This window comes from Perca fluviatilis, chromosome 4 (assembly GCF_010015445.1).
Source record: "Perca fluviatilis chromosome 4, GENO_Pfluv_1.0, whole genome shotgun sequence".
Classification (NCBI taxonomy): domain Eukaryota; kingdom Metazoa; phylum Chordata; class Actinopteri; order Perciformes; family Percidae; genus Perca; species Perca fluviatilis.
Genome location: NC_053115.1, coordinates 30,668,033 through 30,686,626, shown reverse-complemented (window position 1 = coordinate 30,686,626; position 18,594 = coordinate 30,668,033). Strand labels below are relative to the sequence as shown.

Genomic DNA, 18,594 nt, shown 5'->3' with positions numbered 1-18,594 from the left:
CATAAAAAAAGTTATATAACAACAAAGGAAAGGGAAAAAAGGCTAAAATCATAATATGAGCACTTTAAGTATAGTTTTGAGGTACTTGTACTTGACAATTTCCCTTTTTGTTGCTGCTTTAGGATTGTGCTTCACTACATTTTAGCTAGAGTTAGTAGTTACATTACAGATGAGGATTTGATGTAGAATTGTATACAATAAGGTGCACTGTTATAGATTAAAATACCTAACAGCATGGCTGGATTAAGCTGTTGGGGGTCCTAGGTTGGCCTCAGGTTTTGTGTGTCAGTGTGATTAAACACATTATTTACAGAGTGCACTTTGTGAGCGCCATAGGACTACATTAGAACTACATTTTAGCCCTTCTACACTACGGGACACAGATGTGGTAATAAAGCAGGAACCACGGTAGCGGATATCTTGCTAACAAATTTGCTTTAGAAACAAATTGTTTTCTTTTTTGCCAGGAAACAGCTGGTCGAGGCTACGTTCCTTCCCTCGCTCGACTATGGCGACTGTTGTACGTGCACTTCTCAGCCCAACGCACGCATCGGCTGGATAAGGTGCGCCACAGCGCTCTGAGGTTCGTCACAGGCTGCAAGACCAACAGTCCAAAACATAAACATATTTAGTTTATTATCAGAGGAGACAAAGATAGAGAATAAACTGTACCGTATTTTAATTGGTGTTAGTTTTAGGGCTGCAACTAACGATTATTTTCATAGTCGATTAATCTGTTGACTATTTTCTCGATTAATTGATTAGTTGTTTGGTTTATAAAATGTCAGAAAATGGTGAAAAATGTGGATCAGTGTTTCCGAAAAGCCCAAGAAGACGTCCTCAAAGGTCTTGTTTTGTCCACAACTCAAAGATATTCAGTTTACTGTCCCAGAGGAGAGAAGAAACTAGAACATATTCACATTTAACAAGCTGGAATCAGAGAATTTTTTACTTTTGTCTTAAACAAATGACTCAAACCGACTAATCGATTATCAAAATAGTTGGCGATTAATTTAAAAGTTGACAGCTAATCGATTAATCGTTGCAGCTCTAGTTAGTTTACACAAGAATTGAAGAATCCAAAAACCATGCAAGAATTACCTTTTTTTTTATTTAAGTTACCGAAAACCAAATCCTTACACATCTTTACACATCCGAGCATGATGTACTCCCAAGTCCCACAAACGCTACAAAAATAATATGTATAAAAAAAAAAAAAATTGAACTAAAACCGTCCCAAAGAAACTCAAACTTCCCAAATACTCACAGGTCATGGGTTTGGAGTAACTGCAAGACCTTTGCTTAGAACCAACATAAATTTCACTTGAGAAATTTAAAAAGAAAAAAATATATAAAAAAAAGAAATCAAATAAAAGCCCTCTGCTCAGTCTGTTCAATCAAGCCACAAGTTGATGTACACATCTGAAGCAGTTCAGCTTCTTAAAACCATGATGAGACATTTGAAGCTGGCTCTGGTACTCGTAAAGACTGGTAATAAGAGTAATTCCAGTCATTAAAACTAATATTACATTTTTCTGGTTTACAACTAAACCGGCGGGGATGTATTAATTGCTCTACTGATGGAAATCAAATGAAATACCCAGGTGGCCTGAAATCACCCATAATGGCAAAATCTATTTAATAATAATTTGCCTAAATGAAAACTAAAAAAATAAAAATAGGCCCTCTTCGTCCAAAACAGAGTCCTCTTTTTTTTGCCTCGAGTCAAAACATGGTTTATATCCTTGCAGCCCGACAAAAGGAAGTCCCAGCTGTCACAAACGGCAAACTCCTCGGCACCAGGAAGTGGTCAGGGTTAGCCCACCCTGAGGGGCGGAGCTACGAGGACAACGCCGTCTCCTCGGACAAACAGCATGGGGATGTTTCTCTTGGTTGACTAAAAAGACACAAAAGCATGCCATTACTATACAACGATGAGCCACAAATTCTCAAAAGGGTTCTATAAAAGTACCTCCAAAAATTAGCCTTGAAATCTAGACGCACCCTAGCGGCAGCAAATATCATTTGCAGGCAGGGTCGTCCAGCAACTCTCCATTGGCTTGCGAGCTGGAAAAACTAAACTCTAGTCAGGCCAATGACATCGTGTATAGAGTCAGTGGGCGGGCTTAACATAATAACGGCAGAGTTGCGACGGTTCCGCGTGAATTCCCTGCTACTTGAAAACAAAGAAGATGGCTGCTGCTGCTGCTGGCGGCGAACAGCGGTCTTTGGAATCGGCTTTGGACTTTGAGTTAAGCTTTTCTTTGAGAAAAGAACAAAGAACGGCACTGAAGTCATTCTAATCCGACTACGGCGCCTTCTTCGTTGCTCTGCCTGGTTGTAGCGTGCAGAGGGAATTTGAAAGACAACCGTTTATCCCGCCCCTCGGATTGAGCCCTGCCAATGGTGAGTTCCCAGACCCAACATCTTGATGTGGGTCTGGCTAGTCAATCTAAAAATGTATTTAACAGAGAAAAGTAAGAATATATGTATTATTTCCACATGTGTAAACACAGTGTGTGTGTGTGTGTGTGTGTGTGTGTGTGTGTGTGTGTGTGTGTTTGTGTGTGTTTGTGTTACAAACATTACATGTCATTTAGCTGACGCTCACAATTAAAGGAAAACTCCGGGCAATTTTTACGTTAATCTTGATCGCTATATGTACACGAGTACTGTCGATAGCAAAAAAAACGAGCCGAATCGGTGCTAGCAACACGGAGCTGCTGCAGCTAATGCCGAGAGCTCCCACTCAGCTAAAACGGCAGTTATGGGGGCATAAGATAAAGAGTGTCTTTGTGCCTCTTAACAGACACAAAATGCAATTAAAATGTCTGAGCAACATGAACAGGGCCCTTACATGGCAACAAGATGCGTTTAGCATAGTGCTTTCAACTGTGAAGGTTCAAACTCCAGACAACAAGTAGTAAGTGCAAGTCCATTAGCTTTAAATAAGCAAAGCTACAAAGAGCCATATGAAAGTGCAGGTTCAAGCTTTTTTTTTTTTTTCTTGACTTTGGTTTCAAGCCTGACAACAAGGAAACTTGGTTATCTTAAGGATGAATGCAGATATGCTTTATATTTTAATGAGGACTTTGTAGCATTGTAGTAATGACTTAACTTTTCAGAAAATCTTTTTCCAATCTTCTGTCATAGTATTATGGACCTCTGTAATAGAGCTAGGCTGATAAATAGGCCAACGCTATACTGTCTATCAGCCAATATTAGCTTATTGCAGATATACCCGTGTCAGTGTAAATATGAACTGATAAGTAATAGTTTGTCTACCAGGGAGCACTGCCACCATAAAAAAATGAAATGTCAAATGTTCATTCAGATTTGATTTTTTTTTGGTCCTTTTTCCTTGGAAAAACCAAATACTCTTTCTACACATGTCAAGGGCCTATCGTTTCAATAAGGGGACTACAAATGTATAGCATTTTGTAGATCAAATGCATATTCTCATACAGTATGCATTTTAAAATGCTACTTTGGAGGTAGAACGATGTTGCTAAAGTAGAATATTGTAGTAAAGCAGCATCGTTCTATCGTTTCATGGAAAGCTCAGGATGCCCAGACTAGTGTAGGAGCCGAGACGACCACAGCAGCAGTTGTTCAGTAAGAAGAAATGAGGAATGCTGTACCTTGTACAGTTCTTCATAAGTCTCCTCATCAATCTCCACCGTCGTCACCGTCTCCTCCACGTCACCCAGGATCATGTTCAGGTGCTGATCGTAGGCCTGGGAGAAAAAAAAACAACACAATTATTAACTGGGAGAAGTGCAGACAAAAGCTTACAAGAGCATAAAAAAAAAGGTCTGGCCTGCTCCTCTAAAATGTAGAAACCCACTATAACCACACACTTTCTAGGTGTTTCAGTGTTTTTTGGGGGGGCATTTCTGCCTTTATTAGATAGGAAAGGTGAGATGTGAAAGGGGAGAGAGAGGGAGGGGGTGGGACATGCAGGATAACCCTCACAGGTCGGACTCGAACCCTGGACCTTCTGCGTCGAGGAATAAACCTCTCCACATGTGCGCCCGCTCTACCAACTGAGCTAACCGGCCACGTTTCAGTGTTTTATTTGTACAGTGTAAGCGGACGCTGGGTGTGAATCTTACGTGCAGTCGGCCACGGAGCTCCCGGTCGTTCCTCATCTTGACGTAGATCCTCTCATCTAGACTGAGTCTGATCAGATCGAGTGGCTCCTCAACCGTGTTGGTACTCGGTTGCTGCAGCGCACATAAAAGGACATTAGTTAGACCTATGACAGATGCAGATTTCAACAACTTCAGAGACCAAAAGAAATGCGCTGCTGCTTCCACAATTCAATGAGGTGGGTAAACCCATTTGGGATTTTGGAATGACCTTCCAAAACAGAGATAAGTGTGGTTAAAGGTGCAGTAGGTAAGACTGATAAAACTAACTTTCTGTCATATTTGCTGAAACTGACCCTATGTTCCAGTAGAACTACATGAAGCAGGCCATTAAACAAAAATCCAGCTCCTCTGGCACCACCTACAGCCTGTAGTGTGATTTGCAAAAATCCACCGCTCCCTGTTCAGATGCACCAATCAGGGCTGGGGGGGGGGGGTCTAACTGTGTGTCAATCACTGCTCATGCACACGCATTTATTCTCTCTTGTGGGGGGAGGGGCTTAGGAGGCCGTTTTGGGCTTTAGCGGAAAGGGGAGGAGGGACTGAGAAGTTGTCGATGTTCAAATTCTTTGGCTAAGTCCTGGATCTTCACAATCCTACCTACAGCACCTTTAAACAAGCCCTTTGATAACTTTTTTTGATATCACAAGGGATTTTTTTTACATTCTTTCATTTGCTTAGCTCGGTGACTCTAATATGATAAGTAAATGAGAGGCACACACTGGGGCTACAGCTGGTGAAATGCTTGGTGCAAAATTTAGAGCTGTAACACAATTTCACTTATTCAAAGAGGGAATTCAGCCAGCAGCAAAAATTTCACTGCGTCCATGGGAGAAAAATAACTGACAGTGGAGAAGCTGCAGAAGATCTGTAATGAGAGGAGCAACACCAGATACCTGAGGAGGGGAAGAAGTGTGTGTGTGTGTGTGTGTGCGTTTGTGTTACAGCTTCTAACTTTGAGCATGCACGCTAGAGGTGTGAATCTTCACTGATCTCCCAATTCGATTACGATTATCATGTCAGCGATTCAATTCGATTTCTCGCATCACGATGCGTCAAATACATTTTTCTATTAAAGCCATGTAGGATATTTAATTCATAGCTTTTCAAGCTTCAAAAACTAAACATTCTGCAGTGCTCTAATACTAAATAAATTGGATACATAAATCTACAGCACATGGCACTTCCTTAATGTGCAAAACATAACAGACTATGTAAACCGAAATGTTGTTAGGCCTACATTAAATTGTCAACAGAAATAATTGATTATGAGCCTGCCGATTATCGATGCAGCATCATCCATGTCCACGATTCGATGCACCGATCATTTGATTAATTTCAACAACTCTAATGCACACCAAACAGACAAGTTTGGGCTTGTCCATCAACATTTTACAAACCAAACCCAAACCTTTTGGGTCATCTTGCATTACATTGGCAGAAAAGGTTTGGGGAGCAACGCGTGGCATGTTGGGAGGAAAGTCTTGCAACTGTTTTCGTTTTCAGTTAATTGTGGTACAGTTAAAAACGTAACTAATTCTGCTTTGAAACGCCATGCGTCTGAGATTTAGAGTAAGCAAATCAGACCTAACTAATGAAAACTGACACGACACTGGGAGGACAGATGCAGCTGTGGTGAAAAGTCGGTGAGATTATATTGTGTTCTTCACTACAGACCTCACTGCGTTTTCTACATTTCTATAGACACATCTGTCTCCGGTTAAAAATAAAATCCAGATCCAACGTTAAAATTGTTTAAGGGGAGACAATACAATCAATATTATCTATTGCTAACTTTTGGTTTTGGGCCTTAGTGCATATTTAAACATAGATACAGTGCTTAGTATAATTGAATACATGCTAAAGTTGACTAAAAAAAAAGGAATAAAAAAATCATCTTTTGGAAATTGATCTTAATGCCTTAAATAAAAAAATGAGGAAAAATCCAACCTTTAAGGACACCAATTTTCTTTGTGAATGAATAATGTATATCGTAAATAAACAAATGTTCCTCCTTAAAATACAGGGGGCATAATTTTTAACTAAATTTAACAGAATTTTTAAGCATAAACAGGCAGGCAGATTTTTATTTTTTAAAGGCCAGTTATTTCATGGATCCAGGATACTATGCATCCTGATAAAGTTCCCTTGGACTTTGGAATTAAAATAGCCCCACATATTCACATAGCCTTCACCATACCTACAGATTGGCATGGGGTACTTTACATAAGATCATCTCTCAATGCAAATCAAACCAGCTATTAGGCTAACTGAAATAAAACCATAGGTCTATAGCCTATTCTGAAGGTTTTTACAGATGGGCTTGTTCATTTATCATTCATAGCCTGATTTATGTAAGATGTTATACCTAAAACGTAAACAGATTGTGTATGGCTGTTGACCGTATTTTCTGATATATATATATGGAGTGATAGGGAATCTCTTTTTTTTTTAGATTTCTGTACTGGAAATTTATGCAAACAAGGGCATTTTGTATTAGAAAATGCGTCATTTCCTAATTTAAACGTACGTTACTTAAAAAACATGTAATACAATAGACTGTTGCCTTTAACGTAGATAGCTAAGTAACGTTAAATGTTTACGTTATTCAACTGGGGACGTTTCTTGGTTGTATCTGTTGAAATAGTTTCCATATTTACCTGCAGTGTCTTCCATTAACCAGTTTTTATCCCAACAACACATCAAACAAAAAAGAAAACGTAAGTGAAACATTGTGCTGTCCTATATTAAGCCGTTTTAGCTCTGACTGGTCAACAAAACAGCACCGCCAATCAAACACGTTTTATCATTTTGACGGTAGCATTACATGCTATCCGGGCTAATTTAGCTAGCTTGTTTGACAGGCCGCTCCCCGCTATTACCAGAGGAAAACAAACAAAGGGACACGTTAATCCCACTAAAACATGCACACAACCAAAACTATCTACTGGCCTGCTTTCACGATAAGTATACACACGCTGTGTTAAGGAATAACTGTACAATTTGCCGCTGCTGCACCAACCTGCTCAACTTCGTCCGCCATTGGGTTTGAGTCTGCGTCGTGTGGCTTGACCGGTACGGGGGTTGCCAGGTCCGTAAAAACACGCGATTTTAATAACAGGCCATGGGACGGGCCTGCACTTTTGTTGGCAAATAATTACTCCTGTATTAACCTGACGGATAATTATAGCAACGAACAGTGTTTGTTCGGTTAAGTATAGTGTTAACACCTGTTTGCATGTACTGAAAGCAATGTCCAAACAAAATGACTGATGCAGTGGTGAAAAAAAATAGCAATCATTTAGATCTGAACCAATGACTGTATATTTGCTCTGTCCATTCTTTTCTTTTTTTACAGTCTTATGATCTGAACACGTCCTACCTCCACCACAGTACGCACTACTCATGCGCGCTGGAGGATAAACTGCAAACCTGGCAACCGCTAGATATAGATAAGCAGTACCACTCTCCTCCTCTTTCTTTTTCCAGACCTTTCCATCCTCCATATCTAGCCTACAGCAAACTGCGCAATGGTAAGGGATTTATTTTACCCCCAAACTTAAGTATTTGTTGCGACTTTTCATTCACCAAGTAGACGCCTAAGTATGTATGCAGTCCATTGTCTTATTTCGAGCGACTATGCTGTAAAGCAACTGTCCAGTTTCTAGCGACGTTTACAGACTATCGCGTTACGTGTCAGTGCTGTGAGCTCAGGTTAAACTAAGTGTTAGCCACTTCAATTAAGATAGAAAAGAGGGTTAAAAAAACAACAACCAATAATATAATATCGTCAACTACTACTGACTGCACGTTATATCCAGCTTGTAAATGTCAGAAGAACCACGCGACATTTATCCACGTACATAAATATGCACACATCTTGTAGGCGTTTATTTTAGTGAAAAATCCATGTATGAAGCTATCTCTTATATTCTTAATATACGCTAGATTTATGTCCAGGTTTAGCTAGGCTAGCTATATCATGTGACTGTATTCCCAATGTGTTTAACGTTATGCCACGTAGGCTAATATCAATATGCTATGCGTGTGTCATTCAGTAGGTTGGAAAGTTGAATAAAATGACGAATAATAATATTATAAATATAAATAAATAATAATTGTAACATAATGTATGATCTCTGCGTGTAGTCTGTTTCTTCATGCAGAAATGTAAGGAGTTATTCAAACCAACATCTGTTTGAACTGCTACTGTTACTTCTGTGCCCGACTATTTGCTGCATTGTTCATAATACATTGTCTCTACCAAGAGTAGGCTACTGTACATCAATAATAATTTAGAATGGAGCTGGAACCATTACTTGGGATTTACCTTAATTTGTTTGTGTTTACGTTCCTTTCTGTTCATATGGTGTGTGTGTGTGTGTGTGTGTGTGTGTGTATACACGCCTCCTGTCCCAGTTCAGCCCAGTGCTCCATACTGGGTGTTGGTGCAGGCTGAGGAGGCAGAGCAGAGCAGTGGTGATACCCATTCCACCCTCGGCTGCAGCATAGCTCTGTGGTGGAAGAGATCCCTGCTACAAACTAAACACGACCGATGACTTGTGACACTAAGGCTACGTTCACACCGCAAGTCTTAATGCTTAATTCAGATTTTTTGCTCAGATCCGGGGGTTTTTTGGCTGTTCACGTTACCTTTTTAAAACGTGACCTATATCAGATTCCAGTGTGTACTGTTTGCACTAAAGTTAGGGAGGTTATGGAGGAAGTAAGTAATTTTCGCTTTTATTTCAAAATGTTTGTGTAATGGCAGCCTAAAAACATTAATGAGCATACACTAATTAGGTCTAACACCTCACGCTCCCTCCGTTGGCTTGCTCCATCACTGTTCTCCATTTTGTAAGCCTTGTCAATTTTTTTATTTTACAGTCTGTGTATAGGGCTAACTCCCGCCGCCGCATAATTGTGACAAATGGCGATGTAGAGTGATATAAAAGTCGCATCAAATCCGCCTTGGTGGTTCACGCTATGGCCACATTGAAAAGAAAATCAGACCTGGGTCTGATTCAGGACCACATATGGAAGTGGTCGAAATCAGATTTGTAAAAAAAAATCAGATCTGGGCTAGATTTGAGTGTTCACACTACTTCTGAAGAAGTCTGACCTGGTCAGATTTGGGCCACATTTGCCTGCAGTCTGAACGTAGCCTAAACTATAGCGTTCGACTGATGACTCACATTTTGAAACCACTGGATATGTGTGTGTGTGTGTGTTTGCTCCTCTGTGCGTGCTTGTTCTGCTTAAAAAAACAAACCGATATAGAGTGTACAGAGGGAGAGGGAAAACTAGATTTATCAGTAATCATTAACTCACACAGAAGGAGGCGGTGTCCTAGGAAAGGTAGATGGCGCAATAATGCTTGTACTGTAACAGACTGTGATAACATTTGTGTCCTTTTTTCTCCTCTCGTCACTCTTTATTCGTCTCTGCTGTCATCCTGCAGAATCCGGCGTGGGACAGACCGGCAACATGGTGGCGCCAGACAGCAGTCCAACTGAGAGAGTCCGTCTGTTTTAAACTGCTGTAATAAACTGTATCCATTGGTTATTGCTGAGAGGTCACTGTTTACGTATGTAAAAACAACCCAAAGCTATCACTAGACTAGATTAGATGAGATTCAACTTCATTGTCATTGTGCAGAGTACAAGTAGACAGCGAAATGCAGTTTACATCTAACCAGAGTTGCAAAAAATAAGCAGAAAAAGTGCAATGCAATATACAAAGTATAGACAGGTGGTGCATAGGCAGGACAAGAAATATATTGCAGTGTTATAAGAACAGAATAAATATGGCTGTGTAATATGAACAATGTATGAACAACATGTACAGACATGTGCAATGTAGTAGCAGTGACATTATACTAGTAGTAAGAATAATATAGATATATGCAGTGTATTAGCAGAATATATAATAAGAAAAACAGAATAAATATGGATATTCTGTGTGAACCATATAGACAGATATGTACAGTATGTATAGCTATGTGCAGTGTGGTAACATAAGAGTAGTAAGAATAAGTGTATGTGCAGGATGAATAGTCTGGAGAGCAGTAGAATCTGGCTATGTATAGGTGTAATTACAGTATGTACATTTGTCTACACTAATGTAGCAGTAGAGCGTGGTTGTTAGGGTAGAAGTGTGTTTTAGCAACGAAAGTGAGGAAATTAAAAGTAGTTCTCCTGGGAATTAGTCTGGTAATATTACAGGAGTTGTTACAAATCTGATCACTTTTCACTATGTCATACAGCATAACATACAGTTTTACAATGACCTTTTTATTGCATTGTGTGTGTGTGTTGTCTTTCTTTTTTAGTTACACTGAGCAACACTGACATCAACAAGAAACGAGAACTGTGTGTTTGAACTTTATATAATTTTTGTCAAAACTGTCACCGCAGCTTTGAGTTCTCAGCTAAGAACATTTTAAAAGTGGAAGTCTTGTTCTGCCAGAATGTCGCCTCATTTGTCATTTCCTTTAAATAATGTCTGAATTTGATGGCTACTTACGGTGGCCGGGAAGTGCAATGCAACATTACAAAGAATGAAACACTTTTACAAAGCTCGAGACAAATTTACATTTTGGAAAACAAATTTACATTTTGGAAAACAAAATAACATTTCAGAAAACAAATTTACATTTTGGAAAACAAAATAACATTTTCGAAAACAAATTTACGTTTTAGAAAACAAATTTACATTTTGGAAAACAAAATAACATTTTAGAAAACAAATTTACATTTTCGAAAACAAATTTACATTTTAGGAAACAAATTAACAAGATGCAAAACACTTTTACCAGTCCCGAAACAAATTTACAAATGACAGATTCTTCACGGAAAGGGAATGTACCACATACCGGAAGTGATGAGGTGTTGTTGGTGAGCGCAGTCAATTTGTGTTGTTGTGAGTGAGTATATGGCGTGAATGAAGTTTATGGTGACTTTACGTGTGGTCGGTGTTTGGAGTTTTTATATGACGCGGACCTGACGGAAACATTGGAAAAACAGGGAACGTATCGACAGCCGCGGCCGGATCGAAGCTACAGCAGGGGGGCAGCTGAGTCCGTCTGCAGCTGCAGGACCTGGAGCTCACTGTCCATTCCTGGGAGCCAAAACCGACACCACGCAGCTGGAGACCCAGGCCGTATTGCTGGGCCCGCTGGAGGGAAGGGAAGCCCGGGAGAATCAGATCCAGGACTGAAGGGCGGAGTGTCACAGCCTGCTGAAGTTTAAATCACAGGTTTCCTAAAAGGAGGTCTGGCGGGACTCGGACTGTGGACGACGAAACACGACTTAAAAGTCTCGTTAAATAAATAAATACATGCAGAAATAAATGAATCATTAGTGGGGGAGTGAGCCTGGACATTTCAGTCTGTTTAAACTTCACTTTGAAGCAGAACCTCTTAGTTCAGAAGGGTGAAGTTTCCGTTTGTACTCATATCTGTGAACTGATTATAATAAATATTCTTTGTATTAACACATTAATTAGTCTCTTTGTCTTTTGTTTAAAAAAAACTAGAACATCGCATGAGATTTTGACGATTTATAGTGATTTTATTTCCGTTAGACCTTTGCCTACATTGACGCTGATGCATTAAGGACGGCCCATAGACAGTATATAAGGCAGTGCCTCCCCTGTTCCAAGATGGCGGCTCTATTGACGCATTCGATCCATAACTGCCGTAGTCAAGGCGACATGTATACAAAACCTCATCACTTCCGGTATGTGGTACATTCCCTTTCCGTGAAGAATCTGTCATTTGTAAATTTGTTTCGGGACTGGTAAAAGTGTTTTGCATCTTGTTAATTTGTTTTCGAAAATGTAAATTTGTTTTCTAAAATGTTATTTTGTTTTCCAAAATGTAAATTTGTTTTCTAAAATGTAAATTTGTTTTCGAAAATGTTATTTTGTTTTCCAAAATGTAAATTTGTTTTCTAAAATGTTATTTTGTTTTCCAAAATGTAAATTTGTTTTCTAAAATGTTATTTTGTTTTCCAAAATGTAAATTTGTTTTCCAAAATGTAAATTTGTTTTCCAAAATGTAAATTTGTTTTCTAAAATGTTATTTTGTTTTCCAAAATGTAAATTTGTTTTCTAAAATGTTATTTTGTTTTCCAAAATGTAAATTTGTTTTCCAAAATGTAAAAGTGTTTAATTCTTTGTAATGTTGCATTGCACTTCCCGGCCACCGTAGCTACTGTATGTCTACACTACCGGTCAAAAGTTTGGGGTCACTTAGAAATTTCCATTCCACTCCTTTACAGACAGAATACCCGCTGAGATTGGTTGCATTGTTTTTTTAAGCAGGGCAGCAGTTTTCAGATTACATTATGTGCTTACATACTTGCAAAAGGGTTCTCCAATGTTTTCTCAGTTAGCCTTTTAAAATGATATCAGATTAGTAAACAGAATGGGCCTTTGGAACATTAGATGAATGGTTGCTGATAATGGGCAATGTAATGTAGATATTGCATTAGAGATCAGCCACGTCTTTCTACAACAGTGGAGAACCCTTTTGCAATTATGTAAGCACATAATGTCATCTGAAAACTGCTGCCCTGATCTCAGCTGGTATTCTGTCTGTAATGGAGTGGAATGGAAATTTCTAAGTGGCCCCGAACTTTTGACCGGTAGTGTACATTAATATAATAAAGTCACATTTTGTCACTTTGACCGGTTTTCTGTTAAATCTTTCATTGTCGGTGAATGATGATGATGTCACTTGTGTTTAGGAGCAAACATACCTGAAATTAGAATGTAAAACAAAGGAAAGCTTAAGAAAGGAAGGAAATCTGGCTACTGACAACCACTGAGGATTAAACCTGTGAAATGACCATTTTACTTAAGCTTCATTTATAGTTCTGGGAAACGGGCTATAGATGTAGCGCAGCCCACACATGTTGCTGCCATTCTATAGTAACATTCAGGGTAGCAATCAGTGACAGCTGCTGAATAGTAGAAAATGTGTTTCATAATATATGGTTTATAATATAGAGCGTGCAATGAGCAAAAACAATATTAACTGCAAATTTGAACTACTTAAAATTGGCGAGAACTACACGTGTATCAAGCCAGTATCACAATGTTAGACTTTGACAATGGCGTAGAACTAATAGACTTAAGATGCATTCCTATGTTGCGTAAAGATTCTCGACTGACTTCATTTTTTTTTTTTTAAGATTATTTTTGGGCTTTTCCACCTTTATTTGATAGTACAGCTAGGTGAGAAAGGGTGGGAAGACATGCAGGAAATCGTCACAGGTCAGATTCGAACCCTGGACCTTCTGCGTCGAGGCATAAACCTCTCAGTATATGTGCGCCTGCTCTACCCACTGAGTCAACCCGGCAGGTTACTGCAGCCTCAAACTATTTCCCCTCGTGTTTCTCGCTCCACAACATTGTTAGAAAACCACAAATTGTTAACCATAATTATTTTCTTTTTGTTGTCATTTGGTGGCACCTAGTCTCGCATGGCCAGACCTTCCTCCACAGCAGTGCGGAGGAGGGTCTGAAGCAGAGGGGTCTGTTGGGGTTACGCCTTCGATTCGACGCAGAAGCATAAAAAGGCCTTAACCCGCGGCGCTGCCTGGAAGACGACGTTGGGGGCTTAAATTACCAAACACCGTAAAATATAACTAAACATGCTTTAAAACATCAGTGCTTTCTTTTATGGCTTGATAGTTGCGGTGTCATTTCAAGACATAAAATGTCTTAAGCTGGATCCAGAAAAACAAATGAAGGAAAAATAAAACCTCACGGACAAATCTATTTCAAAAGGCAGCCAGGAAAAAAATAAATAAAAAGACTTGAATCTTCATCTTCATGTTGTTTGTAGCTGCCAATACATCTGAGAAAGGTAGCCTAGTGTACTGAACCATAAGTAAGTGAGTACAATTTATTTATAGAGCGCTTTTCACAGATAAAATCACAAAGTGCTTTAAATAAAACATACAAAATTATACATATTAAAACACATAGTTAAAAAAAAAAACAAGCATTTATTTTGAAATGTAAAAACTGTATTAGTGAGGCCTATTTACTGCTGAAGCAGGCAGATGCTATCACAGCAGCGTCCACAGCAGGTCAGTGTTGGACCACAAACAGAGTTCCTCTTCCTGGCCACTCAGTGTTTCGGCTGCCAATAGATTTGAACTATGCTGTCAAGTTTAAGTGGAGAAAAAAAAATAATAATAATAATTCTGTGAAGAACATGTCATTCATCATCAAGATTTTTTAAAGTGGCACACTGCTGTGCCCTTAAAAATGAAACCTAAAATGAAAAATAATTCCACTGAAGGACATTTTAAAATCAAATAATCCAAAAGTACTTTTAAAATATTGAATTATTTCCGTATTAATTCAACAGATCACACAGAGACAGGTGAGATTAGGAGAGAGCGAGACGGCGTCTGACCAAGGTCATAGGCAGGCCCCGGAATTTAACACCCGACCACGCGCCAAATGTGGGTTCATTTTTGCCTTGGGAGGGTGAAACTGTCAATCTACCTGCCACTTTGGCGGCTAGCCAATGAGAATTGAGTGAGTCATTAGTCAGTGTTGCTCTTTCACATTTCAACCAAGTCTGCCCTTTCATTGGATCTCAGCTCAAAAACGTGGCTCGCGTGGCCGGGTTAGCTCAGTTGGTAGAGCGGGCGCACATATATAGAGGTTTACTCCTCGACGCAGCGGCCGCGGGTATCGACTCCGACCTGCTGCCCTTTGCTGCATGTCATTCCCCCTCTCTCTCTCTCTCTCTCTCTCTCTCTCTCTCTCTCTCTCTCTCTCCCTTTTCAAGTCTTCATCTGCCCTGTGGAAATAAAGGTCTAAAAATGTGCCAAAAAATAAAAAGTGTGCTCGCATTTCCTGTATTTCACCTTTATGAGACAAAACAAATATGGAAAAATCCATTACACTTATATATCGCTTTATCATAGACACCCAAAGCACTTCGGAGGGGGGGGGGACTACTCTCTACCACCACCAATGTGTAGCACCCACCTGGGCCTTACAAAGCCAGACGCTCACCACACATCAGCCTGGCAGAGAGGGTGGGGGAAACCCACGCAGACACGGGGAGAACATGCAAACATGGGCCACAGCGCTAACCACTGGGGCCACCGCGCCACCGTGTGGCTAGTGCATTTTGAAATCCACCTGCCACAGTGGCTGGTGGCCAAAAAAGTTGACTTCAGGCCCTGGTCGTAGGTCATATTCAACCAATGAGTAATCTGTTAATGATTTACTTGATGATGAAAGGTGAGACGCAGCACCTTTAAATGGTTAACCGATTGTTAAATTACACAAAGAATGAACAAGCCGGCGTAAAGCAGTATTACAGTTCCAATTACCCACTACTTTTTTTGTTGCCGGTTTGTTTTCGTATGGGTGGAGACACGAGCATTTACACCCATATTTAATTATTGAACAAGTCATTGCACAAGCCTCAACTCGTTTTGGGAAGACTTTCCACAACAACATTTTGGAACCCTGGCGGCTGCAGGGATTTGCATCAGTGAGTGTGTTCCGGTTCATCCCAAAGGTGTTGGATGGGGGCTGAGGTCAGTCAGGTTCTTCCACACCAAACTGGGAAAAAACATTTCAACCAAATTCTTTCTGGACCTGGCTTGTCATGTTGAAACAGTAACTCCAGTCGGCTCCGTGCTCCGCCCGTCCCTCAATACCCACCAGGTCCGCATTTGTTGCGGAACGGCTGCGACTGACAGCTGAAGTCACGAGGAGCCACGAGATCTCGCGAATTCAGGTATGATCGCGCGATATAACAGGATGTAGTTTCTATAAACAGAAACCACAAACTTGACTTCAGGCCTGTCTCCGCTCCATTATGACGTTTTCAAGGTGTAGTGCAGGGGAAATCTGATCCGCCCGTGAGCACGGTGTATTTTATTTTGAAAATGAACCGGAGGTTTTATTTTGTTTTCTGTGCTCGACTTCCTGTCCCGCACTATCTGCCCTGTGCTGAATCGCTGCGGAGCTCTCCGGCGTCCGGCAAAAAGATAGAAGCTCTGCGTACCTGCTCCGGAGGGCTGCGGACCGCCGGAGCTGGGACGGAGTCGGGACGCAGCCGTTCTTCAGTCAGTGGAAACACACACGTTGACTTTAATGGAGCGCAGCCGCAGCCGTTCCGCAGTTGGTGGAAGCTGCTTACACACCAACCAGACGGCCAAATATCGGCCGAAAAGCCAGTTGGACTGATCAGTCTCCCCGAGTTGGTCAAAAAAAGCGCCTCGGAACACACCGAAGAGACGAGACACGTCTCCATAACAGCTAATCTGTATTGTTGCCCAAAAAAATGAAAACCGGCAGCTGATTGGACGAACGCATCACGTGGGGCTGTTTTCTCCGGAAATTCAAAGCCAGACTGTCATGGCGGCTCGTTCAGAATACGATCTCATATTGTACTAACATAGTTCACCGAAACATGTTTCTGAAAACATTTTAAGCGAGAAATAGGCCGTGCAGTTGCTGAATCTGTCTTCATTTCAGATCGACAAAGGTCAGTTTAAAAGATTTTCGTCAGGTTTTGAGAGACTGTAGTCACGCTCATTCCGCTCCCCGTTCCCGGGTTAGCACTCCACCAATCAGATGGGTCATTTGAGTCCGATTGACGGCAGTGCCCGCCCCGCCGATTATGCATGTCAAATCGGCCAAAACGAAGGGCGATTATCGGCTCTGTGTGTCCGGGCCTTTATCGTAACATTAACATTATCGTATGCTGTTTTTTGTAATTTTGACTAAGGGGTCTAGCCCAGACCATGAAACGGCCCCAAATCAAAAGTACACAAAAGTATGTGCAGTGTTTTCCCTCCGTTTGTGGAAGACTTAGGTGTGCGTATTGGCGGGGTTTAGATGTCCTTCCTCAAGAAAGTGTTACGTTTTGTTAATTTAAGAAAAGTCTCTTTCTGGGGTTTTTGCGTCTCTCTCGTGTTGTGTCTCTCTTTTGGTCATTTGTGTTTTCTTTGGGGTCATTTGGCGTCTCTTTTGTACTCGGTTTGTGTCCCTTTGGGCTGCTTTTGTGTCCCTTCATTTTGTAGCATTATTATTACCATATCTGTGTCAAAAGATATTGGAAAAGCTAGAGCAGATAATAAATAAATAACCCTCCAAAAGCGTACAGACAAAACTTAAAGCTAAAGAAGTCCAACAACAGTCATTAGATCTGAGAAAAGTCTTTTAGTTACATTCATTTGGCTTAGGCGTTGCCCAAAATGGCTCGGGTGCTGCACCGAAACCTTCTACTGGCAGGAAAACCCTGATGTGGACAGGGGCGTCTGCATACTTTTGACCATAAAGTGTTTTTTTTTATTGACAGAGACTGTGTGTGTGTGTGTGTGTGTGTGTGTGTGTGTGTGTGTGTGTGTGTGTTACACATACAGTAGATTCACACCTCATCACCAGTCCTGTTCATCTGCGTTGTTTCATGGGGATTACTCATACTGACGCATTTACATGAATGACTTCTTCTCCATCTGGAAGAAGACAGATGCAGCTAGAGAAATCTGCCACTTATCTCTCTGTGTGTGGCTGTGTTTATACGGACTGTAATGTTCTAACACTGACCCAGTTAAGACAACTCTGCCACGAAAACAGCAGCTTACCTTGTCAAAGCTGGAATAGGCTCTATGCTGCATGTTGTATATTATTCCTGTTGAAATCATTCTGAAGTGATCGGGCTTCTTTTGTACTGTCAAATACGCCGCACAACACACACAGCCAAAATACTATTTACCCTTGCTCAGCCAACATGTTTGCTTATTTTGACGTTCCAGGTTAATTGATTTGACGTAAGTGAGTGTGTCACTTTTCATAGTGCTGCTGAGAGGTCGAATGAAAGGTTTTCTTCTGAAATGAGACATGCGCATTTCAAAAACATTTTTTAAAAAACGTCACCTAGTCTGACAAAATGATTGATGGGACACAATTAAAGATTATGACTTCTTTTTTTAAAGGACATCAGGTCACTTTCAGCTGCACTAGCAACTTCTAATTCTGGCAACTCCAAGGTGGGAATGATTTAATGTGATGTCAGTGAAGTGCACACAGCGCACTCATGTTTAGAAATGCATTTAGTCTGTGATGTTCGGTGCCAAGAACACAAGAGATTAAAGAGGGAAAAACATTGTAAAGACAAAAGTTGTCCAGCTTCCAATGGATGAAGCGCTCACTACTGCTGTTAGGGAGACAGTTGAAATTCAGCACTTCTTTTGAGTGCATTTCCATTGCCAAAGTCATATTTTAATTTAATAACATTGGCCAAATCAACAGCATCTAACTGAATGTCAGTGGAACACTCTTCTCTATTTTTTCATTTTAGCTCTTTAGTGCTTAACTTTTTTTTTATGTTATTGAAGGTCCGTTACAATCAAGCCATTGCCAAATGAGTTGATACAAAGCTAGTCTCGCATTG

The 18,594-nt window shown here is 40.5% G+C and overlaps 1 protein-coding gene and 1 long non-coding RNA gene across 2 annotated transcripts; one reads left to right on the top strand and one right to left on the bottom strand.

Moving 5' to 3' along the window:
- Positions 1-1,091: 1,091 nt before the first annotated feature.
- On the bottom strand, positions 1,092-7,311 carry lsm3 (LSM3 homolog, U6 small nuclear RNA and mRNA degradation associated). Its single transcript, XM_039798881.1, has 4 exons — positions 7,174-7,311; positions 4,116-4,226; positions 3,642-3,737; positions 1,092-1,897 (listed from the first exon to the last, which is right to left on the bottom strand). Exons 1-4 carry the CDS (start codon positions 7,192-7,194, stop codon positions 1,817-1,819), a joined length of 309 nt encoding a protein of 102 aa, XP_039654815.1. The 5' UTR covers positions 7,195-7,311; the 3' UTR covers positions 1,092-1,816.
- Positions 7,312-7,544: 233 nt separating this feature from the next.
- On the top strand, positions 7,545-9,719 carry LOC120558045. Its single transcript, XR_005639048.1, has 2 exons — positions 7,545-7,684; positions 9,613-9,719. It is a non-coding gene; the product is annotated as an uncharacterized LOC120558045 (long non-coding RNA).
- The last annotated feature ends 8,875 nt before the right edge of the window (positions 9,720-18,594 follow it).

Excerpts from the sequence above, each read along its gene's own strand:
- lsm3 (XM_039798881.1), bottom strand. The coding sequence starts at position 7,194 with ATGGCGGACGAAGTTGAGCAG. Across the intron at positions 4,227-7,173 it reads TGGCGGACGAAGTTGAGCAG|CAACCGAGTACCAACACGGT; the intron begins GTTGGTGCAGCA and ends TGTGCGCTGCAG. Across the intron at positions 3,738-4,115 it reads AGCTCCGTGGCCGACTGCAC|GCCTACGATCAGCACCTGAA; the intron begins GTAAGATTCACA and ends TTTTTCTCCCAG.